The sequence below is a fragment of the Schistocerca piceifrons genome, chromosome 5 (assembly GCF_021461385.2).
Source record: "Schistocerca piceifrons isolate TAMUIC-IGC-003096 chromosome 5, iqSchPice1.1, whole genome shotgun sequence".
Taxonomy (NCBI): domain Eukaryota; kingdom Metazoa; phylum Arthropoda; class Insecta; order Orthoptera; family Acrididae; genus Schistocerca; species Schistocerca piceifrons.
Window position 1 is genome coordinate 388,485,495 of NC_060142.1, and position 26,089 is coordinate 388,511,583.

At 44.2% G+C, this 26,089-nt stretch overlaps 1 protein-coding gene and 1 non-coding gene across 2 annotated transcripts in view; one reads left to right on the forward strand and one right to left on the reverse strand.

Moving 5' to 3' along the window:
* LOC124798265 (probable cytochrome P450 6a14) overlaps positions 1 to 26,089 on the forward strand; it is a 105,584-nt gene that overhangs the window by 11,849 nt on the left and 67,646 nt on the right. The window contains exons 2-3 of the mRNA XM_047261589.1: positions 15,371 to 15,825; positions 21,363 to 21,614. Of these exons, the coding sequence (XP_047117545.1) occupies positions 15,379 to 15,825; positions 21,363 to 21,614 (699 nt within the window). The 5' untranslated portion in view covers positions 15,371 to 15,378. The remainder of the gene's footprint in view (positions 1 to 15,370; positions 15,826 to 21,362; positions 21,615 to 26,089) is intronic.
* Trnas-cga lies at positions 9,461 to 9,537 on the reverse strand. Its single transcript has one exon. It is a non-coding gene; the product is annotated as a tRNA-Ser (tRNA).

Sequence of the window (26,089 nt, forward strand, 5' to 3'; positions counted from 1 at the left end):
GTGTTGAGTGCTATTGACAAGGGATTTCAGATTGATTCCGTATTTCTGGATTTCCGGAAGGCTTTTGGCACTGTACCACACAAGCGGCTCGTAGTGAAATTGCGTGCTTATGGAATATCGTCTCAGTTATGCGACTGGATTTGTGATTTCCTGTCAGAGAGGACACAGTTCGTAGTAATTGACGGAAATTCATCGAGTAAAACAGAAGTGATTTCTGGCGTTCCCCAAGGTAGTGTTATAGGCCCTTTGCTGTTCCTTATCTATATAAACGATTTGGGAGACAATCTGGGCAGCCGTCTCCGCTTGTTTGCAGATGACGCTGTCGTTTGTCGACTAATAAAGCCATCAGATGATCAAACCAAACTGCAAAACGACTTAGAAAAGATATCTGAATGGTGTAAAAAGTGGCAGTTGACCCTAAATAGCGAAAAGTGTGAGGTCATCCATATGAGTGCTAAAAGGAACTCGTTAAACTTGCGTTACACGATAAATAAGTGTAATCTAGAAGCCGTAAATTCAACTAAATACCTAGGTATTACAATTACGAACAACTTAAATTGGAAGGAACACATAGAAAATGTTGTGGGGAAGGCTAACCAAAGACTGCGTTTTATTGGCAGGACACTTAGAAAATTTAACAGATCTACTAAGGAGACTGCCTACACTACGCTTGTCCGTCCTCTTTTAGAACACTGCTGCGCGGTGTGGGGTGGGATCCTTACCAGATAGGACTGACGGAGTACATCGAAAAAGTTCAAAGAAGGGCAGCACGTTTTGTATTATCGTGAAATATGGGAGAGAGTCACGGAAATGATGCAGAATTTGGGCTGGACATCATTAAAAGAAAGGCGTTTTTCGTTGCGACGGAATCTTCTCACGAAATTCCAATCATCAATTTTCTCCTCCGAATGCGAAAATATTTTGTTGACACCGCCCTACATAGGGAGGAACGATCACCACGATAAAATAAGGGAAATCAGAGCTCGTACGGAAAGATATAGGTGTTCATTCTTTCCGCGCGCTTTACGAGATTGGAATAGTAGAGAACTGGCTCGATGACACTTAATCCTCCCACCCATGATCGATGAGATTCAAGTCGGATCAACGGGCACTCCAATCCATTCGCCGAATACCCTCTCGTTGCAAGAACTCCTCCACCTCCGCAGTTGGATGCTTTCGCGCATTCTTGTCCGTAAAAATCAAATGAGGGCCGAATGCACCCGTAAAGAGACGCACATGAGGGAGGAGTGCATCGTCACAACAACATTGACCGCTCAGTGTATCGTTGGTCAGCACGCCCATGCAGCATTATACCTCTTGATAGTTTATCATCTGGACCACCAAAACGATCACGTTCGACGATGTTCCTAGGTGCGGTACTTGCCCCCGCTTCTCTCCATATGAGTGTACGTCCAGAATTGTTGAACATGATTGTTTTGTTGGTGCAGATGTTATGGTATCGATACGCGAAGATTTTCGTGCCTTACCGGACAATGGAACAAACTCGCGAATTTACATAAACAGCTTAAGTTTATGTAGGTGACAGTGGCAATCAACTTTAACAAGCAGTAGACTTCAGAAGGTGCCTGAAGATGGTACATTATAGTGCCGAAATCAATGGCGAAAAATAAATATCTTTTAATGTAGCTAAGGTATTCATTCATACGCGAATGCCATTAAACGATAAGTCGAGGGTAGAATGTGCAAATCAATATTATAGCTAAGGTGTCCCCTAGTAGTCCGTTTGTCCTGACATGTCTCTTTTCTCTATAACTAGAACATAACTGTTAATGGCTCGTGTTCCACGGCGTTACTTTAAGCCTGCAGCACACTAAGCGCCGAGTGCAGCTTATTGCAGTGCGTGCAGACTGCCTCAAGCTCACTGGACGGCCTTGGAACGACGGCGTGTCTTCCCGGTTGCCAGACCTTGAAACACACCTCAACTGTATTCATCGGAAGAATTGTGCTTTCTAGACATATAGTAGGATTTAAGAAGTGAGTAAAGTCTATAAGAAGACATACGTAAGAAGCCCAACGGACTGCTCTCGATTATGGATGCATTGCGTATAATGGACAGTACTCTAAGACATAAACCTGAGTAACATTAAGTTCAGCTAGTACGAGTTTGAGTCAAATGAAAACTTTAAATTTGTAATAACAAATCGAAATTTCGCGCCGTTATCCTGTAAGATGGTAATCGTGCTACAAACAGCGTGCAAAATGGCTTGTAGGTGGCAGCATAGTGCAGATGCACACATACCGTCGCAGTGTCAATATAAAGATTGCTGCTCCACTTGCAACTTGCACCAGGGAAGAACAGCGTTCTGTTATTCGGTTTTTGCGCAGTGAAGGTGGGAAACCTATTTAAATTCATCGACGAATGAAGGTTCAGTACGGTGACGCATGTTTGTCACAGCAGCAAGTCTACGAATGGAGTAGGAAGTTCGCAAATGGTGTGACTTCAGTGGAAGAAGTTCCTCGTCCAGGTCAGGCACAACGAGTTGTGACTCTACAGAACATTGCAGCAGTTGAAGCCATAGTGAAGGAAAACCGCCGAGTGACACTGAATGACATTGCAGCATGTTTACAAATTAGTTATGGGTCAGCACACCACATTGTGCATGATGTGCTCCAGTTTCAAAAAGTGTCTGCAAGATGGGTGCCACGGCAGCTGACTCCTGAAATGAGAGAACGACGTGTTGATGCTTGTGAAGAACTTCTTCGGCGCTTTGAACGTGAAGGTGATGGCTTCCTTGCAAGAATCGTTACTGGGGACGAAACCTGGGTTCACTTCCACCAACCGAAACGAAGAGAGCGAGAAGGAATGGCGCCATTCCTCATCACCAAAACCAAAGAATTTTCGAACAGAACCATGAGCAGGAAGGTTATACTGACTATCTAGAGAGACCACTGTCACCAGTGCATCATACACAGAGCTCCTAAAAAATCATCTGCGGCCTGCAATCAAATCAAAACGACGTGGATTTCTGTCAACAGGGTGTCCTTTTGCAACATGACAATGCAAAGTCCCACACTGGCCGTACAACAGTTGAAACAATCACAGACCTGCATTTTGAGTGTCTTCCTCATCCGCCATACTCACCAGACCTTGCCCCAAGTGATTTCCATATGTTTGGAGCACTCAAAGACGCAATGGGAGGAAAGAAGTTCCGTTCTGATGAAGAGGTACGTCACGCGGTGCATGAGTGCTTGCGCGGACTACCAAAAGAATTCTTTTCTAAAGGAATTTATGCACTGTGTAGGCGCTGGAGGGCTTGCATTGAGCGTGGGGTAGATTATGTTGAAAAGTGATACAGCTGTGTGCCACTTATGCACAATAAATAATTTTAAAAAAAATTTAAGGTTTTCATTTGACTCACCCTCGTACATCGGAGTTCGTGACCATCTCCCGGGTGTCGATCCTCTCACCTGACTGATTCTTATTTGCACGAGCACGGAACGTTTACTACGATCATCCACAAAGATTTAATGATGTGTTGATACCAAGATAACTCATCGAACCTTTCGCCGTGACCGAGGCAGAACGAGCTCCTCAAAATTTTGGTCCGAAAAAGGTGGCGTAAGACGACTCGCATTCAGGAGGGCCATGGCTCAAGAGCCCGTCCGGCCATCCATATTTGGATTTTCCCTGATTTCTCTAAATCGCTTCGAAAGACCACGGTCAGTTTCCTTCCCTACTCGTTAGCAATCGGAGTTTGTGCTCTGTCGCTAATAACATCTTCATTGACTGGACATTAAACCCTGATCTCCATTCTTCCTTCCAAATCTTGGCTCTAGTCATGGTAATGACGCTATCGACAATACGTATTACACCTGTTCTTAACACAAATATCTGTTCTTATGACGGGCGCTGGGTAAGCAGAGCAGAGACTTGTCCAGTGTGAACTCTGAATGTCTACATCTACATCGATACTGTGCAAATCACATTCAAGTGCCTGGGAGAGGGTTCATCGATCCACCTTCACAGTTCTATATTATTCCAATCTCGTATAGCGCGTGGAAAGAACAAACGCCTATATCTTTCCGTATGAGCTCTGATTTCCCTTATTTTATCGTGGTGATCGTTCCTCCCTTTGTGGGTCGGTGTCAACAAAATACTTTCGCATTCGGAGGAGAAAGTTGGTGATTGGAATTTCGTGAGAAGATTCCGTCGCAACGAAAAACGCCTTGCTTTTAATGATGTCCAGCCCAAATCCTGTATCATTTCTGTGACACTCCAATATTTCTCGATTATACAAAACGTGCTGCCTTTCTTTGAACTTTTTCGATGTACTCCGTCAGTCCTATCTGGTAAGTATCCCACACCGCGCAGCAATATTCTAAAAGAGGACGGACAAGCGTACTGTAGGGTGGCTCCTTAGAAGGTCTGTTACATTTTCTAAGTGTCCTGCCAATAAAACGCAGTCTTTGGTTAGCCTTCCCCACAACATTTTCTATGTGTTCCTTCCAATTTAAGTTGTTCGTAATTGTAATTCCTAGGTGTTTAGTTGAATTTACGGCTTTTAGAATAGACTGATTTATCGTGTAACGAAAGTTTAACGAGTTCCTTTTAGCACTCATATGGATGACTTCACACTTTTCGTTATTTAGGGTCAACTGTCACTTTTCACACCATTCAGATATCTTTTCTAAATCGTTTTGCAGTTTGTTTTGATCTTCTCATGACTTTATTAGTCGGTAAACGACAGCATCATCTGCAAACAACCGAAGACGGCTGGTTAGATTGTCTCCAAAATCGTTTATTTATGGATAAGGAACAGCAAAGGGCCTGTAGCACTACCTTGGATAACGCCAAAAATCACTTCTGTTTTACTCTATGAATTTCCGTCAATTACTACGAACTGTGACCTCTCTGACAGGAAATCACAAATCTAGTCACATAACTGAGACGATATTCCATAAGCACGCAATTTCACTACGAGCCGCTTGTGTGGTACAGTGTCAAAAGCCTTCCGGAAATCCAGAAATACGGAATCAATCTGAAACCTCTTGTCAAAAGCACTCAACACTTAATGTGAATAAAGAGCTAGTTGTGTTTCACAGGAACGATGTTTTCTAAACCCATGTTGACTGTGTGTCAATAGACCGTTTTCTTCGAGGTAATTCATAAAGTTCGAATACAATATATGCTCCAAAATCCTGCTGCATATCAACGTTAATGATATGGGCCTGTAATTTAGTGGCTTACTCCTTCTACCTTTCTTGAATATTGGTGTGACCTGTGCAACTTTCCAGTCTTTGGGTACGGATCTTTCGTCGAGCGAACGGTTGTATATGATTGTTTAGTATGGAGCTAATACATCAGCATACTCCGAAAGGAACCTAATTGGTATACAGTCTGGACCAGAAGACTTGCTTTTATTAAGGGATTTAAGTTGCTTCACTACTCTGAGGATATTTACTCCTACGTTACTCATGTTGGCAGCTGTTCTCGATTCGAATTCTGGAATATTTACTTCGTCTTCTTTTTTGAAGGCATTTCGAAAGACTGTGTTTAGTAACTCTGCTATGGTAGCACTGTCTTCGATAGTATCTCCATTGCTATCGCGCAGAGAAGGCATTGATTGTTTCTTGCCGCTAACATACTTCACATAAGGCCAGAATCTCTTTGGATTTTGTGCCAGGTTTCGAGACAAAGTTTCGTTGTGGAAACTGTTATAGGCATCTCGCATTGAAGTCTGCGCTAAACTTCGTGTAACATTTTACGTTGTCACGAAAATTCCTTTGGCAGCGGGTAGTAACTGTGTAGAGGACGCAAACCTGGAATGGTACCCGTTGTGGGCAGTCGGCCAGGGAACGATTTGGCTGTGCTGCCACGTCGACGGAGCAACTTAGGTCATCGACCTGTGAAACTCGAAGAGTGACGCTGCAGCGACGGAAATTCAGTCTCTGAAGGGCCAGGATGTCATCATGACTGAGAGCAATCACTGGTGCAAAGTATCCTTTGTTTGGCAGTAAAGAGCAAGTACAAATGATGGACAGAATTAAATTTGCTCAATGGTAGACATTGCATAAGTAAAGGTCTACGGTCGAAAGGACACATGACGAAAACGATAGCAAGATTGACTGAGCTTAAACCCATCATTTAATCGCTAAATGACCTATATGGAGCTAAATTCATTACTGAAGGATATTGTATCAGGCCTTGGGAACGCAGGACGTACCATTGTTCGAGAAACGTGTTGACCATAAATTAGTTACCACTTCAGTGGTATTAACATTAATTCAGACTTCGTGATAAAAGATAGATGTTGTAATTAAAATAAAATGCTTAAACAGCAAGACACGATACGCAACTGATCTGTAGTTTTCGAACAATGTACGATACCCTTCCTGAGATACCTTTGCCAGAACAGAAAAACACAAGATAAAAAACATACGCGGTAAATCTACATGATATCACAATAATTCTAGACAGATTTGTAATCCATTAGTTAATTATTCAGTGCAAATGCTACTACTAGACAGTCACACACATACCTGCGTCAGTCTCCGGGCAGCCACGCACATAACTGCGTCAATCTCCTCCTATATGAGAAGCGAGAGTGAATAAAACGTGAAGGAGATTCTTCCCCAAAACTTTCTACTGTTTTTTGACAATTGATCGTGCCTAGTTGGATATTGAAACAGTTGTCAAGGATTACTTAATTTCATAGATTATCATGTATTTGCACGAATGCATCTTGCCATGATAGTAAGAGCACAATTTAGAAAAGAAGGAAATATTACAGTGTTTTATTTTATATGCTTTAGTGACCTTAGTGAGCCATAAGAAGTGGTGCTTACGAAAGATCAGATAGTTCTCAGGAAATTTCTCGTTGTAGTTCCAGGGCAACGAATCCATCATACTTTTCATATAATGAACTACTTTAGGTGCCGAAGTCATCGAATCCAGTATACGCTTCTTTCTCCAAGAAGAAACTATTAACCTCCCATGTTGCAATACAGTAATTGGATTAGATTAGATGAACTTCTCGTTCCAATAGTTCCGTAGTGAGAAGATCCTCCAGGATGTAGAACTTGTCTGAAAACAAGAATACGCAATAAATATTTACGAAGAAAAACAGATATGCTAATGTAACTTCCACAGATATCAAGTGACATGGTCCTCATGGTTATAGAATAAGTAAAAAAAAAACTCTTAAACATATTTTCATTTAAGCGGTAGAAACAAACTTGTCACAAAGCATGTAAATGTTCAGTACTGAAAGATACAGAAGATAATTGTCAGGCTATTGTAGCCATGCATCATCAAATACAAAAATTATTTTAGAACATTTATTTACACTGATCGTGTTACTCTACTAAATTTGTGCAGAAGTCACATTGTACACATACTCGCATTGTTTGATATTACTAGTAGCATGTGGTCATCAGATGGCTTTCCTGAGAAATTCTTAATGAATCAGAAGGAAATTTGTTTTTGGATGAGATCTGCCTTGAGTAAAACACAATTTTTTCTTTTTTTACCAGGACATGTTTCACTGCAGTTACAGCATCATCAGTTGTTCTCTTAGATTTATAACCAGTCTTAGCGAAAGTATAAAAACTGAAGATGACGGAGAAAGCAGAAGAAATGACAAACTGTGAAAGGGAAACAACTGTAATGAAAAACATAAAAAACCACAGCATATGATAAGAACGAAAATAAAAATCCACTGATGATACTGTAACTTTGGCGAAAGAAGTCTGGGTAAAAGGGGAAAAAGCTGTGTTTTGCTCAAGGCGGATCCCACCCAAAAATAAATTTGTTTTTAACTGACCGTGAACACGAGAGCTTCAACTCCAAGACGAGTAGAAGGATTGGCCATCATAAATCCTTCAGGCTCCTCGTAAACAGATTTTGATATGTACTGTACTTAAAAGTTTTTGGCTGCTAAGTTCAAAATTTCTTTAAAAAGAATCTTCAGTCCTCATCATTTAATTTTAAGCACATCATTAGAGGTTGAAATTCGCACTTTTTCTGAACCTTATGTCGTTTTGCGCACACGAAAGTTAATCTTGTTATAAGTGGGAAGGATTCCACGGCTAGTTTTAACAGCCTACACAAAAACGTACACATCATCCTTGAAATATAGAATAACGGTGTGATTCTTTTGCTGGATGTAGAAGTATACCTAGCGGCAAAGCAGACAATAAAGTTTATACAAAACCGTTGCGCACGAAGAGATATGTGTATGCAGAGATGCACCACCATTCGCCACAAATGTGTGCCGTGTTCCGTAACCTGACAGTAGGAACTCGCCGTATAAGCGATGCTGATAACTTCCAGCATGAGTTAAACGAACTCCGGACAACATTCTTTGCGAATGCATATACTAATAAAACATACAACAAGATATGAGGTACAGAGAACGTAAAGGAGATAAAGGAACAGAACAACAGCTTCCTGTAGCTCGCTTACATTGCGTAAGAAGTGTCAGCGACCGCGTAGGGAAGTTGCTGCGCCGCTAGTATTCCAGAGCGCTAGCAAGGTCCGAGATCTCTGCACTTCCACGAAGGATTTCGTAGATGCTGTCCATGTGCAGGTGTTTACGAACTCCGATGTGACTGTAGTGACTTTTATGTCGATGAAACCGGGAGTTAGAAATAAGGAAGATTAGAATTTAAAATCCCATCGACGTCGAGGTAATTACAGACGGATCTCAAGCGCGGCTTATTTCAGGGTAGGGGAAGGAAATCGTCCGTGGCATCTCAAAGGAACCCTCTTGGAATATGCCCGGAGCGATTGAGGGAAATCACGGAAAACCTAAAACTGAGTGCCCGGACAATGCTTTCAACTGTCGTCCTCCCGAATGAGAGTTCAGGTTGCTAACCACTGCAACATCTCACGCGATCGGGAGTTCGATCAGCACTCGCGTGTCGGAGAGTGAACATTACGCGCGGCTGGGATAATACAGAAATTAGCGGTAGCCATTCACCAGCTGGGCTGTGAATCTGTGAACTCGCCCGGAGTCCTTGATGCATCAGCTGCTGTTTATAATATTAAACGCCCTAACAACCTGAACAGAAGGTTGCCGACGGGCTGGCTGCCAGAGATCCCAGCCTAACGAGCCGCACGCGTTCGCCCGTCAGCAGTTCCTCTAGATTCATAAAAACATCAACATTAAAAACCGGTCACAAGAGAACGGCCTGGGTACAACCTGCTGATTCGCTGCTGCCTACTAGAATAGCACAGGCTACAGCCTATTGTAAAGCCTCCTCTCCACAGGCACGTTGACTTTGAATTGTCCAATGTTTTTCAGGGAAGTGATGGTTGCTACGTGACTACCGAAATAGGACGTTTTAACCTTAAACTTCGTCAGATTAGTAAAATGTGCATAGACGAACCTTGTGTCATATGAAGACGCCAACAGGAGAAACTGAAAATTTTATAAAATGAGATTTGCACTCTGCAGCGGAGTGTGCGCTGGTATGAAACTTCCTCGCAGATTAAAACTGTGCGTCGGACCGAGACTCGAACTCGGGACCTTTGCCTTTCGCGGGCAAGTGCTCTACCAACTGAGCTACCCAAACACGACTCACTGCCTGTCCTCATAGCTTTACTTCCGCCAGTATCTCGTCTCCTATCTTCCAAACTTTACAGAAGCTCTCCTGCGAACCATGCAGGACTAGCACTCCTGAAAGAAAGCACTTGTCCGCGAAAGGCAGAGGTCCCGAGTTCGAGTCTCGGTCCGGCACACAGCTTTAATCTGCCAGGAAGTTTAAAAATTTTATGTTGTGCTCTGGACTGAGACAAAGGGGCGCCATTCCACCTACTTTATTTAATCTCCTCTTAGAGAAGATCGATAGAGAATTTACTAAAAGTAATCCACAAAGCATACAAATGCAGAAGGTAAACATTACTAGTATTGCCTACGCAAATAATGTACCATTAATAACCAGTCCCAAAACAGAATACTACAAGATTATTAAACAATCGCTGACAAAACAGGGTTCCGTATTAATGAAGAAAAGACAGAATACCGGTCATAAATAAGAAAATCAGAAGTGATGTACCCATTGGCGGTTGATAGATTCACTTTTAAGACAGTTGACCGTTTGAAGTACTTACGGAGTCTTTTTGTTAACAAAGTACAACGGATATATAAACAGACACCAGTATAGCAACACGAACAAAGCTCGTTGTAGTTTAAAATTCTAAAGAAAAGATCACTTAGTACTAACTTCAAAATCCGATTGTTAAATAGACTGTTATACTGGTAACATTACACGGGTGTGAAGCATTAATATTTAAAAAGAAAGGTGAAGAAATACTGTCAACATTCGAAAGAACAATACCCAGAAAATTTTTTAAACGTGTATATAGTAAAATTTAAAACATGGACTAGAGGATAACAAAAAAATGAAGAATTAAGACAGCTGAACGAACACCGTAACATCGTCGAAGCGCCAAAGAAGAGAAGATTGAAGGGCTGGCTGTATAGCAAGATTAACGAAGAATAGACTACCTAGAATAGCATTCTTTAGGACGATAAATGGAACGAAAGGAAGAGCCAGAACTACAGGGAGGACACAGTTCCCGTGAACAACACCAAGTGACCAACAGTGGCCTCGAATGAAAAAAATGGAAGAGGCTCATAGAACAGACATTGGTTGATTAATTCCTTGCCACATACAAATAAAAAAATATGAAAATAGGAACGATCATTGCCGGAAACCAGCAGCTTAATCGATCTGAAGAGGACAGTTTCAAAGACTGTTGAAAGGCCGGTTTTAGTTCAAAGTTATGCAGCCTAATGCCCGATCTGCTCTTCTTCAAGTTATTATTATTTTTATCATTTATCGAGATTCTACTTCGTACGGATTAATTATAGTTTTCTTATATTCTGACACAAATATTGTAACTTTTTATATGCCACTTTTCAAATATCAACTGACAATGCCCATGCATCTCAATTTATTTTGCCAAATTAAAATGCTGACTGCAATTTGTTTAAGCAGTGATTCGGAAATGCAGATCCATAAACTTAAAAAATCGTAAAAGTATGAAATTATGTGCAAAATTGGTTGGAAGTCGCTAAGTACTCTCGTAACATAAGATTATACCTCTTAATGAATAGATTCTGACAGCATCCTAAATTTTAAATACTATAGAAAATTACGAGAAATATTAAAAATCAAAGCTTTGTTGCCCCTGGAAACAGTTTGCTAGGCAACCTACAACTCGTACTGGGGGCCAGGATAGTTGCTTCGTAATATAAAGGCTGATTTCTTCCATCGTGTACAAACGCTAGGGGTTGGACGATGAGGGGATACGGAACAAAAGAGGTCTAATGAAATTATGTCCAGAAACGCGTCGTTTCCACACTAGAGACCATTTATTCAATCATATTTTGTTACAGACACTGCCGCCTAATATGCGCTGTACCATGCACCCACAGTTACACCATGCGTGGTTTCCTCCTAGAGGGTGGTACTGTTCCTCATACGTCATGCCCTAATCCCCTCTCCTGCCATAGTACTCATAATTAGTGATGTTGTGCCCGATCCAATTCTCTTGCTGACTCACCTTGTAGTGAATGTGATACAGCATTGTACACAATAGTTCCGCATTTGAATCGAGAGCTTGCCGACAGGGTGTTTACTTACGGAAAGGCAAATGGCAAAGGGCGGCGGGCAGCAAGAATGTACCAAGAGACGCATCCCCGACGACAACAACCACAGCATTCGATGTTAGCAAACAGCGTTTCGTGGTTTGTCTGAGTCAGTGTCGTTTCACGAAACAGGAAATGTTCGGACATTTTTTTTCACTAGCTGCTTATTTTTTATGACCCACCGTCTAATTTCTTATGGTGGGTCGTATGTTGCCACTTAGCCGCTGTGACTGGGTCCGGGGTCCGGTGTCACTGAAAGTGACACCACCCCGGCTCCTGTCCCCAATCACACCGTTGCCCGGTGGGCTCTATTTGTTTAAATCCATTTGATATCTTTTTTTTGTGCAGCATTAGAAGAACTTATAACTAATACAAAATCAAGTGAGATATTAATAAACAAAACGGAATTAAATATTTAGAAAGAAGGAAGGAAGAGAATTGAATAGAGGAGAGATGGGTATAATATTGCCCGTCACCTGGTTGTGGGCGGCGGCCCGGGTCTTGGAATGACCCTCAAGACGTTGGCCACCGCTCACCATGCCTTTAACATCCACCATCCTAAAAACACCAGACCTGGAGGAAAATGTGATTAACATTGTGGAAGGCGACAGCCGTGTCAGTACCAGGCACTTGGCCCGCCAGAAAAGTGTAAGCCGAAGACCGTGTGGAACATTCCCCATGACAGTTGTTACTTCCCTTATCACTTACACCAAGTGCAGGGCTCACCAGTGACATACTTTTCACATCTGGAGCAGTTTTGTCACTGAAACTTCCTGGCAGATTAAAACTGTGTGCCGGACCGAGACTCGAACTCGGAACTACCTTTCGCGGGCAAGTGCTCTACCATCTGAGCTACCCAAGCACGACTCACAACCCGTCCTCAAAGCTTCAATTTTGCCAGTACCTCGTCTCCTTTCCCTTCCTGAGAGTCTTTTACGATTTTTCGCACAATACAGATATCGTGTCTAAGTCATTTTGTAAGTAGCTTTGATTTTCAGATGACTTTACTAGACAGTAAATGACGGAATCATCTGCGAACAATCTAAAATGTTTGCTCAGATTGTCTACTAAATAGTTTACATAGATTAGGAGCAGCATAGGGCCTCGAAAACATTCTTGGGGAAAGCCTGATTTCATTTCTGTTTTACTCGATGACTTTTCGTCGATTATTATGTACTGTGATAAGCGAGTGGTTGTATGTGATTGCTAAGTATGGAGGGATTGCATCACAATATTCTGAAAAGAACCTTATTGGTATGCTACCTGGACCAGAAGACATGCTTTTATTGCTTTAAGCTGCTTACCTACACCGAGAATATCTACTTCTAAGTTACTCATGTTGGCAGCTGTTCTTGATTCGAATTCTGGAATATTAACTTCTCTTCTTTCGTGAATGTTTTTCGGACAACTGTGTTTATCTCCTTTTAGTCCTAATGATATGTGTCCCACTCACTTGAGCAATATTCTATTATGGGTTGCACAATTGGTTTGTAAGCAGTCTCCTTTGTAAACTGACAGCGTTATCCCAGTATCCAGTAATTAGCCGAAGTCTACCAGTTTCTTTACCTAAAATTGGGCCTATCTGATAATTCCTCTTCACATTCCCACGAACGTACAGACAGAGGTTTTTGCACGATTGCAATTATAGATATCGTAAACATAGGACGCCCGCCCGGTTAGCCGTTCGATTTAACGCAACGCGTTCCGGGCGGGAAGGCGTGCCGGTCCCCGGCATGAAACCGCCCGACGGATTAATGTCGAGATCCGGTGTGTCGGCCAGTCTGTGGATGGTTTTTAAGGCGGTTATCCATCTGCCTCGGCGAATGTGGGCTGGTTCCCCTTATTCTGCCTCAGTTACACTATGTCGGCGATTGCTGCGCAAACACTTTCTCCACGTACGCATACACCATAATTACTCTACCGCGCAAACATTGGGGTTACACTCGTCTGGTGTGAGACGTTCCCGGGGGGTCCATTGGGGGCCGAACCGCACAATAACCCTGGGTTTGGTGTGGTGCGGCGGTGGGGTGAGTGGACAGTAGTCTGTTGTGGGGTTGTGAACCACTGAGAGCTACGGCGGGGACGAAGCGTCTTCGTCGTTTCTAGGTCCCCGGTTCCATGCCAAACAATACAATACAATCATAGGAAACTACTTTTCTACGTTTTGTGAAGTACACAATTTTAAATGTCTATACTCTTAAAGCTAGCATCCAATCTTCGCACAACTTCGAAATTTTGAGAAAGATCTTACAGGACATTTGCGCAGTCTTTTTTCAGATACCACTTCAGCATAGATAACTACATCTGTAAAAAGGCTGCGGGTATTACTGTTATTGTGTGAACGGTCATTAACACACAACTTCAACAAGAAGTGTCCCAACACATTCATCTCGAGTACGCTTACAGGTCCACCATGACTCTCCAACCAAGTTATAACATGCTGCATCCTCCCTACCTCGATATCCTCAGTCCAGTCTCAAATTTTGTTTGATACGTTATATTATTGTACTTTTCTTGATAAGGGCGCGTGTTGTACCGATACATATGCATTCCGAAGACTAAGAATCAAGAAATGATGCATCCAGCTGACTGTCGTAATCCATATTTTACGCTATGTCCTGAGAGAAAAGCGCATGTTGAGTTTCGCACATGTCTGTCAAAGATATTAGACAATCATTTTGAGTACGTTGTGAAAGTGGAGAGTTTGATTTCGCTCGATCGTTTTTTTAGAAGTGCATAGTAGTTTTGATGGAGCGAGTCATTCTGCTCCAGATACTATGTTATATTTGACCCGGAATGTGTTGTTCGGTTGTATATCAGATTGGACAGCGGTTTTGTGGATCATTTTTAATTATAGAACGATGGGAGCTACAGGGCAGGGATTCCCTCCGGGTCTGTGGTATGGTTTACTGTTAACGATTTCAGCTGTTTCTCAACGTCGGTGACACCAATATCTTTTCAGTGAGGCGTCAATTAAAATGGATCAGTACTTCTGTATCTTCCTTTATAAAAGAAAATTTGGAAACTGAGTTCAGCATTACTGTTTTTGCTTCGCTTCTTTCAGTTTCTGTTTCTGTGTGATCCGTAAGTTTCTGGACACTAACTTTGGTGCCTCTGAGAGCCATCAAATAAATCGTATATTTTTGGGTTGTGTAGAAGATATTTCGCTAAGATCTGCTACGGCAGTCGGTGAAGGAGTCCATTGCCCTCTTGACCTTTATATTTATAGGCCTATTCTTCCTATTATATCTATTATGCAGTAGTCACTGTTACCTTGGAGTTTATTCACTGTTACTGGATACTGCAGAGGTTCCTCTCATCGTGAACTATTCTACTAGGTGCATACAAATCCAGCGCATGTCCAACTATTCTCTTAAAAGTAATCCATTGCTCATATTGATGCTACTGCCCAGAGGTAAATGTTTGGAGTTCTGTTTTGACGTATGATGCAACTGCCTTTTAATATAGCTTTCTGTACATGTAAATCTTCCTACTTTTTCTGGCTGCCCTTTGTGCTTTAGTAATCTTTGTTGCTACAGTTGCGTCATGGACGTGAATACCAGTTTCAATATGGACATTTGAATACGAATATTGAAAACGGATATCAGCATTTATGCTTTTTGTTTTCTACCTGCAGTATTGATTCCAGTGTGTAAACCACGACTTTCTGGACGCTAACTTTGGTGACAATAACAGCTACGTTTTAGTAGTGACGCTTTAAGTCACGTGAGGGACGTCTGGATTTGTTGCAGGACAGACGATGTTGCTGCAGTTACTGGCCGCCCTCGTGCTGGCGTGTGCCACCTTGCTCCTGTACGCCTACTTCTCCTACACTTACTGGACTCGACGCGGCATCCCGCAGCTTCCGAATGCACGATTCCCCTTGGGCCACGTGTGGCGGGCCATAACGTTCCAGCGTTCCTTCGGCCAGGTCTGCTGCGACCTCTATTCGGGAGTGCCAACCTCGAAGCCTCTAGCCGGCGCCTACTTCTTCACGAAACCCGCCGCCGTCGTGAGGGATCCGGATCTTATCAAGAAAATGCTCGTCAAGGACTTCCAGCACTTCCACGACCGTGGCCTCTATATCAACGAGGACGTCGACCCGCTGACTGGCCACCTGTTCCTGCTGCCGGGGGAGCGCTGGCGCCTGCTCAGGAACAAACTCTCCCCTACGTTCACCTCAGGAAACATGAAGATGATGTTTCCGGTAAGGCATTAACACATACTAGTGAACAGACATATCCTCAAAGTTTTCTGACTGATGATGATGATGTTTGGTTTGTGAGTCGCTTAATTGCGCGGTACAAAGTCTTAATATTTTAGACAGTCCAATTTTTACACAGTCCAATCTAACCACTGTCACGAATGATGATGATGATGAAATGATGAGGACAACATAAACATGCAGCACCCGAGCAGAGAAAATCCTCAACCCGGCTGGGAATCGAATCCGGGACCCCGTGACTCAGAGTCAGCAACGCTAACCACTAGACCACCAGCTGCGGACTTTTCTGACTGATGACTGCCTACTAGATATATTACATATCGTATGTATTGTTTACAGGGTAATGGGTCATCCACGTGGACTGATTTGAAGTGTTGTGTACATAATGCTATAATTCTATTTAATAAAATGGCTCTGAGCACTATGTGACTTAACATCTGAGGTCATCAGTCCCCTAGAACTTAGAACTACTTAAGCCTAACTAACCTAAGGACATCACTCACATCCTTGCCCGAGGCAGGATTCGAACCTGCGACCGTAGCGGTCGCGCGGTTCCAGACTGTAGGGCCTAGAACCGCTCGGCCACTCCGGCCGGCTCTATTTAATATGATCACATTTATAACGCTGACAAAACTACTTATGAGTCGCTGCAAACGAAAATCGGTTGGAAGTGAGCGCACCACAAAAGAAAATAAATAAGCATCTGGTCAGGAACCAAGCGACAGTGGTGAGATGGATACCAATTGAGACTAATTTTGACTTCTTGGAAGAAGAACTTTATCTGTAGTTGAACCTGGCATTGGTGAGAACGATTTCTGAGAAATGATTATTGAAATGTCTGCAGAAAAAAGATAGGTTGATTGTGATCTTGATCAACTCCCTCACTCACCATTCCAGCAGTACTGTTGGATGTCTTTTCAAGTTTGATTAGGAGTCAAAGAGCAGAAAGTCATCTGCTGACAGTAGCGACAGTTTTATTTTTTGTTTAGTTTAGTAAAATGTTAACATTTATCGCTTGAAGGTCTTCTAGGCACATAGTCTATCGAGTATTTTTCTGCAAGTTACGTGACGTTTCTTTCTGTAGTGGTATGTGCCATAGTGAATAACTCAGCAGGTCACTTGGCCTGCTGTTGCAGCAGTCTGCTCTGGAATTTTCGCTCCGCTCTCGAACATCACTGGAGAGACATTTTTGATGCTCCTTTTTTCCGAGCCTCAGATCGCTCACCCAATACAGGCATCTAGCTGCTTCAATCAGTTCAGGAGCAGATAGCTCATCTCTATTGTGGTGCCGTGGGAGTCGTACTGGGACCCTGCGGTTGACCAAGATTATTCTCTTCACCGGCTTTAATAATAGAAAGGAAAAAAAAACGAGCAATGCACAACACAAAGCAAAGAAAAATAAAGTATACAAATATTTCGGTAACGGCTACAGCGTCGTTGTCGATGTCGTAAATGAGGTAGTTTTTGCCCGATGACTGCGGTATGTTACACAAGCACAGTTAAATCCCCCTGCATAACTTCCACTTTGTGGAATGCAACACTGTAGCAGGAAATGTAGAGAGGCTGGACGAAAATATTGTAACACCGAGAGACACGCGCGTTTGAACATAAACGCAGATGCTAGCTGAAATGACTCTGAGCACTATGTGATTTAACATCTGAGGTCATCAGTCCCCTAGAACTTAGAACTAACCTAAGGACATCACACACATCCATGCTCGAGGCAGGATTTCAACCTGCGACCGTAATGGTCGCGCGGTTTCAAACTGAAGCGCCTGGAGCCGCTCGGCCGCACCGGCCGGCTGCAGATGCTAGCCAAGCCTGCAGCATGCGCTGTTGTATTTAACCATGAACGGCACCTGTGCAATGTCCGCAATTGCCAGTTGTGATCAGAACAGTGTTGTGTCTGGCTGTGAGAGCATTATGTCGCAGCTATGGTCGTATGTTGGGTACTTCTGTAACCAAGCTAAATCGAAGTGTCTGAGAGAGTGAGGTGGCGCAGTGGTTAACACACTGGACTCGCCTCAAACCCGTGTGCGCCATTCAGATTTAGGTTCTCCGTGATATCCCCAAATATCAGACACTTCGATTTAGCTTGGTTACAAAAGTACCCAACATACGACCATAGCTTGGACATGATGCTCTCACAACCAGACACAACACTGTTCTGATCACAACTGGTAATTGAGGACATTGCACAGATGCCGTTCATGATTAAATACAACAGCGCATGCTGCAGGCTTGGCTAGCATCTACGGGACTTAACATATGGGGTCATCAGTCCCGTAGGTCTTAGAACTACTTAAACCTAACTAACCTAAGAACATCATACACATCCATACCCGAGGCAGGATTCGAACCTGCGACCGTAGCGGTCACGCGGTTCCAGACTGAAGTGCCTAGAACCGCTCAGCCACACCGGCCGGCCCAAGGTCTTATTACTGCCAAGGATTATGTAACCACTTTGGCTGATCATTTCTACCTCTCGATACAGTATTTGTTTATTTGTTGTGAGCTCGAGGATTATTTGTCGCACCTGCAATTTGATCAGCCCACAATATAATTGAGACTTCGTGGTGTGCTTTGGAGGGAAGGGTTCGTGATTGCTGTCCATCTCCTTTGTCGTCATCTGAAGTTTTCACTGTTTTGCACGAAGAATGGTATAAGATCTATTATACTCATTTTGGTTAGAGAATAACACAGCGGTTTTCGTAGATTGCACTGAAAGAAACAGTGTAAAACTTTGAAAACCATACAGCATCTGTGTTTATTCATTACGAGACGAATGGAAGCTGTTTTTCTTGCCAACGGTTTTCCCGCGTCTTATTGGACATGGAAATACACTGAAGAACCAAAGAAACTGGTGCCGGCAGCGGTGGCCGAGCGGTTCTAGCCTCTTCAGTCCGGAACCGCGCGACTGCTACCGTCGCAGGTTCGAATCCTGCCTCGGGCATGGATATGTGTGATGTCCTTAGGTTAGTTAGATTTAAGTAGTTCTAAGTTCTAGGAGTCTGATGACCTCAGATGTTAAGTCCCGTAGTGCTCAGAGCCATTTGAACCAAAGAAACTGGTACACCTGCCTTATAACGTGTAGGGCTCCCGCGTACAAGCAGAAGTGCCGCAACAAGACTTGGCATGGACTTGACTAATGTCTGAAGTAGTGCTGGAGGGAATTGACTCCATGAATCCTGCGGGCTGTCCCTAAATCCGTAAGAGTACGAGGGGGTGGAGATCTGTTCTCAACATCACGTTGCAAGGCATCCCAGATACGCGCAATAATGTTCATGTCAGGGGAGTTTGATGACCAGTGGGAGTGTTTAAACTCAGAACAGTGTTCCTGGAGCCACTCTGTAGCAATTCTGGACGTGTGGAGTGTCGTATTGTCCTGCTGGAATTGCACAAGTCCGGCGGAATGCACAATGGACATGAATGGATGCAGGTGATCAGACAGGGTGCTTAGGTACGTGTCACCTGTCAGAGACGTATGTGTCAGGGGTCCGATATCACTCCAATTTCAGACATCCCACACCATACAGAGCCTCCACCAGTTTGAATAGTGCGCTGCTGACATGCAGGATCCATCAATTCATGTGGTTATCTCCATACCTGTACCGGTCTATCTGCTCGATACAATTTGGAACGAGACTCGTCCGTCCAGGCAACATGTTTTCAATCATCAACAGTCCAGTTTCGGTGTTGACTGGCCCAGGCGAAGCGTAAAGCTTTGTGTAGTGCAGTCATCAAGGGTACGCGAGTGGGCCTTCGACCTCGAAAGCCCATATCGATGATGTTTCGTTGAATGGTTCACACGCTGACACTTTCTGATGGTCCAGTATTGAAATCTGCAGCAATCTGCGGAAGGGTTGCACTTCTGTCACGTTGAACGATTCTCTTCAGTTGTCGTTGGCCCTGTTCTTGCAGAATCTTTTTCCGACCGCAGCGATGTCGGAGATTTGACGTTTTACCGGTTTCCTGATATTCACGGCTACACTCGTGAAATGGTCGTACGGGAAAATCCCCACTTGATCGCTACCTCGACATGTTATGTCGCATCTCTGGTTCGCCGACTATAACACCACGTTCAAGCTCACTTAAATCTTCATAACCCGCCATTGTAGCAGTAGTAACTTATCTAACAACTGCTCCATTTTTTTTCTTTATTGTTTGTTTCACACCTGATACAGGTAGGCCAGCAGCGACATAATACGCCGCTCTTCGGCCACAGATAAAACTAATGATACAAAGAAGGCAATCACAGAACAGACATGATGGATATACAAACATAGACATACAAAATTAAAACACACGGAACCGTTCACGGGCGCAGAGTCCAAAAAATAAAAATGTTCAGACACGTGGACACACACAGAGATGACAGATGACACACGCGAACGGTGGAGCACAAACGATTAAACACTGGAACACTTGAGCACGATCACGACGGAACACACAAACACTAGGCGATGATCTCAGGCGCTCGAAAGTTCACCATACGTGTACGAGTCCGGGGACCTGCCAAAAGGAGGAAAAAGGAGGGGGAGGAGGGACAGGGGAGTGTGTAGATGCCAGTGGCAGAGAAGATGGGAGGGGGAGGGAAGAAGGTAGGGGGGATAGGGGAAACCTGGGGGGAGGAGGCAGGGAGGAAGGGAGGAGGGAGAAGGGAGAGAGGGTGCCCTCGGGAAAAAAAACACAGGGTGCGGTAGAGGAGGATCAAAGTTGGTAGGAGGGGTACATGGAGGGGATGAGGGCATCATCAGGGAGGGGGAGTTGGTAGGAGCTACCTTGGGCGAGGGTATGGAGAGTGGAGAGATGGAGAGCAGGTGGGATGTGAGAATGCAGGCGCAGCAGAGGACAGGGGTGGGAGAGGATGGGAGAGACAAGCGGGTGAGGGGTATCAAGTTTGCGGGAGGTGTAGAGGATCCCTATCCGTTCGAGGAAGAGAAGGAGCTGCGGGAATGGAATAAGGTCATATAGAATCCGCGTGGGGGGCGGGAGACGGATGCGATGGGCGAGGCGGAGCGCATGGCGTTCTAGGATTTGAAGGGATTTGTAAAAGGTAGGGGGGAGGGGGGGGCGGAGATCCAGGCGGGATGAGCCTAGCAGAGGATAGGGCGGACATGGGATTTATAGGTGTGGAGGATGGTGGAGGGGTCTAGACCCTATGTGCGGCCAGAAAGAAGCTTTGAGTCGGGAGCGTGCCTTGGCTTGGATTGTCCGGAGATGGGGGGTCCAGGAGAGGCGACGGTCAAGGGTGACAACTGCGCCAGACACTTGTTGTCTTATATAGGCGTTGCCGACCGCAGCACCGTATTCTGCCTATTTACATATATCTGTATTTGAATACGCATGCCTATACTAGTTTCTTTGGAGCTTCAATGTATGTTTTGTTTTTGGTATTTCCGTATTTTTGTCCCCCACTGCAGGGAACATTATTATTCTACTGTGTTGTGGTGCTGCAAGGCGTTTTATTTCTAGCGCGAGAGAGGAGACTTTTGCAGTTGGTGCCTGTGCTTGCGCAGACTATGGAGAAATGCGGCCGTGAGTTGTTGGAAGTGCTGGGCAGCGCCGGGGAGGTGGAGTTCCGCGACGTGCTGGCTCGCTACTCCACCGACGTCATCGCCAGCTGCGCCTTCGGAGTGGAGGCGCACTGCCTGCAACATCCCGACGGCGAGTTCCGCTACTGGGGGAAGCGCCTGCTCAACCCCACCACCGGCGAAATGCTCACCAAAACGTTTTGCGACATGTTCCCTGCCATTGCCAACATCTTTCGGGTAAGTGACCGACTCCATCTACATTTCTACCCCGTAAGCTGCATTACAGTGCTTGGCGGAGTCACCCTCCGAGCCGCCTCCTGAACAATGTTCAAATGTGTGTGAAATCTTATGGGACTTAACTGCTAAGGTCATCAGTCCCTAAGCTTACACACTACTTAACCTAAATTATCCTAGAGACAAACACACACACCCATGCCCAAGGGAGGACTCGAACCTCCGCCGGGACCAGCCGCACCGTCCGTGACTGCAGCGCCTTAGACCGCTCGGCTAATTCCGTGCGGCGAGCCGCCTCCTCACTTTTCCTGTTTCAGTGTCGGAAGTTCCATGCGGCTTTTCGCGGATGATGCTGTAGTATACAGAGAAGTTGCAGCATTAGAAAATTACAGCGAAATGCAGGGAGATCTGCAGCGGATAGGCACTTAGTGCAGGTTGTGGCAACTGACCCTTAACATAGACAAATGTAATGTATTGTGAGTACATAGAAAGAAGGATCCTTTATTGTATGATTATATGATAGCGGAACAAACACTGGTAGCAGTTACTTCTGTAAAATATCTGGGAGTATGCGTACGGAACGATTTTAAGTGGAATGATCATATAAAATTAACTGTTGGTAAGGCGGGTGCCAGGTTGAGATTCATTGTGAGAGTCTTTAGAAAATGTAGTTCATCAACAAAGGAGGTGACTTACGAAACACTCGTTCGACCTATACAGTGTGGGATCCCTACCAGGTCGGATTGACAGAGGAGATAGAGAAGATCCAAAGAAAGCGGCACGTTTCGTCACAGGGTTATTTGGTAAGCGTGATAGCGTTACGGAGATGTTTAGCAAACTCAAGGGGCAGACTCTGCAAGAGAGGCGCTCTGCATCGCGGTGTAGCTTGCTGTCCAGGTTTCGAGAGGGTGCGTTTCTGGAAGAGGTATCGAATATATTGCTTCCCCCTACTTACACCTCCCGAGGAGATCACGAATGTAGAATTAGAGAGATTAGAGCGCGCACGGAGGCTTTCCGGCAATTGTTCTTCCCGCGAACCATACGCGACTGGAACAGGAAAGGGAGGTAATGACAGTGGCACGTAAAGTGCCCTCCACCACACACCGTTGGGTGGCTTGCGGAGTATAAATGTAGATGTAGATGTAGATACTGCGCTTGAAGAACGATTTCTGGCAATTCCTCATGTTAGTCTCACTCTCTGTAGCTTTACCTTCATAAGTTTTAACGAATATACAGCGTGAACATTAATAAACCCGATAAACTGCAGGTACTGGGTCCTGACTGGAAATGGAGGAAAAAAGGTCCTATGAACATGTGTCCGGAAGTGCATCGTTGCCACGGCAGATGGCACTGACGAATGACAGATCCTCTGACCCCGTTCCGTGTGTTCCTTCTGTGTTGCTGGCCGTGTGATTGACGTAGCGTACTGTAAGCAGCAGAATGCTCCGGTATTCATGCCAGGAACAAGCCGAGATGGTGTTTGTGTGAGGCCTAGCAGATGGAAACGGTCGAGACGCAGCATGGCCATGCCAAAACAAGTACCCTCACAGACACCAACCACGTCACACAACGTTTCAAGTCGTTTTTGGGCATTTGTGTGATCATGCGTTCTTTTAGACAGACGAACGTGCAGGGAGGCGGCGAACTGCACGTACACCGGATTTGAAGACCGGGTCCTGCAGGATATTGAGACGAACCCTAGAACAAGCTCCAGGAAAGTGTCCCGCCAACATAGTGTAAGCCAAAGTATGGTTCAAATGGCTCTGAGCACTATGGGACTTAACAGCTGTGGTCTTCAGTCCCCTAGAACTTAGAACTACTTAAACCTAACTAACCTAAGGATAGCACACACATCCATGCCTGAGGCACGATTCGAACCTGCGACCGTAGCGGTCGCGCGGTTCCAGACTGTAGCGCCTAGAACCGCTCAGCCACTCCGGCCGGCTAAGTCAAAGTATGATTATATTTATCCTGCATGGCAGCCGCTACTATCCCTATTACCTTCAATCCCATGGTGGCGGTTTTATTAATGCTGATCCTGTATACAGGTAGTTTCAGATAAGGTGTTTACTTCTGTAGCTTAGAAAATAGGAAGTGAAAGCAATATTTATTTAGACAGGTAATCTTAATACACAGTACTCTTTCTGCGGAGCTATGTACATAGTTCATTCCTCAGCTGTATCCGCTGATCTTGCATTAGCTGTGTTTGCAGATAAAATTACTGGATGTAAGGTCCGCCTGCTATACAAAACACTGTTTTTCTATGTAGACCCAGACATGTTTCAGCGTCCTTGTGCCGTCGTCAGTGGGTTTTCTTTATTCCAGTCTGTGAAACGTGAACATGTTTCAAATGATAATTAATCTGCGAAAATTAGGTCTAAATATGTTTTGTTTGTTGTTGTCATTACCTTAATTTTACATTACGAGGCTATGAAGGCCTGTACATTATGGAAAACTGGTAGCTTATCATCTGCAACTCAATTATGTTGATGTAAATTTGTCCCATACACAAGAAAGGAAACAGAATGGAATATGGTAACTACAAAGGAATCAGTTTGCTGAACATAACATACAAAATCTTGTCAATGACCATTCTGGAAAAACTTAAACCTTACGCAGGAAACATTATTCAAGAGTCCGTAGCTCGTGGTCGTGCGGTAGCGTTCTCGCTTCCCGCGCCCAGGTTCGATTCCCGGCGGGGTCAGGGATTTTCTCTGCCACGTGATGACTGGGTGTTGTGTGATGTCCTTAGATTAGTTAGGTTTAAGTAGTTCTAAGTTCTAGGGGACTGCTGACCATAGCTGTTAAGTCCCATAGTGCTCAGAGCCATTTGAACCAGCCATTATTCAAGATTACCAGGCTGGATTTCGAACAAACCGTTCCATAACTGATAATTTGTTTACTATACGACAAATCTTTGAGAAATACTGGGAATTTAACAAAAACATCCACTGTCCCTTCATTGACTTCCAGCGAGCCTACGACAGCATCCACAGAAGTAACCTCTACAACACATTACGAGAATTTAGTATACCCAGTAAAATCATTAGGATGGTACAACTGTGCATGGATGGTTCCCAGGCAGCAGTGAAGTTCAGAGGATCCATATCCCCCACCTTTCCAATTAAAACAGGCTTACGACAGGGAGACGCTCTTTCATGTGTCCTCTTCAACGTTGCATTAGAGAAAGGGGTTCGGGAGAGTAATTTACATCTATACAATGGTCTCCGATTCGAACACAGTGAAGTAAAACTCCTGGCTTATGCAGATGATATAGTGTTCCTGAGTGAAACTGAAGAAGAACTGAAAGACATGTACAGATCTCTCAGGCACAGCACCAGCAAAATCCGGCTTTTGATTAACCAAGAGAAAACCGAATATATGGAAACAGGTCGAGTCATAAACCCAAATCCTTACTTTGAAATTGACCAGTATTCTAAATTCAGAAAAGTTCTTCAGTTTAAATACCTTGGATCACGTTTCAACAGTAAAAATATCATAACAATGGATATAAATGAAAGAATAGCCTCAGGGTCAAGATGTCTGTACTCACTAAGCAACCCACTCAAAAGCAAAGCTTTGTCAGTCACCACAACACTATTATCTGCCCCATAATACTATACAGCTCAGATAGCTGGACGCTTACAAAGAATGAAAGAGAAAAACTGAATGTTTTCGAAAGAAAAGTAATGAGAAAAATCTGGGGACCTGTGTTGATGAATGGTGCATGGAGAATTCGAAAGAACAAAGAAATTTATCAGTTAATGAAGCAATCCACTATCATCCAGAAATTAAAAAGTAGGAGACTGCAATGGGCTGGACATGTGGCCAGAATGGGAAACAACAGGATCACCAAGAAAGCATTTGAAGGAACTCTCCAGGCAACAAGACCATTGGGCCGACCTCGAACAAGGTGGAAAGATGACAAAGAGAAGGACATCGCAGCATTAGGAATTTCTGCAGGGTGAAGAGAGGCAGCGAGAGATAGAAGGCGGTGGAAGCCGATCGTTGATGCAGCGCGTGGTCTACATTGCCTGCGATCACTGAGAGGATAGATAGAAGATAGATAGATGTAAATTCGGTTGATGAGTTACCACAGCAATTTATATCTACATGTAATTTTGTTGCACGAAGATATTTCGCTACCGTATTTGCCATTACTTACATTTAACTAAACTCCGTCCGAACAGTCCACGAAGACCCAAAGGCAGCGACCGGCTGCTGTGTCACTCTCTGTCTTAAGCCGTCGGCACACGGACCGTGCATCCGAATGTTGAGCGTTGTACGTGCCGAGTTTCTGACCTCATAGCGTGGAATAGTACGTTCGGGAATCTTTCCGAACGTGCAGAGCAATATCTAGCATGTCAGATATTCTGAGCGTGCGTCTGAGCGTTGACCAATGAGATGGCACAACCTACGGCACATGGACGCCATCTCCCTTCAGCACAAAGTTGTGAGGCGCCATATTGGCATTCATT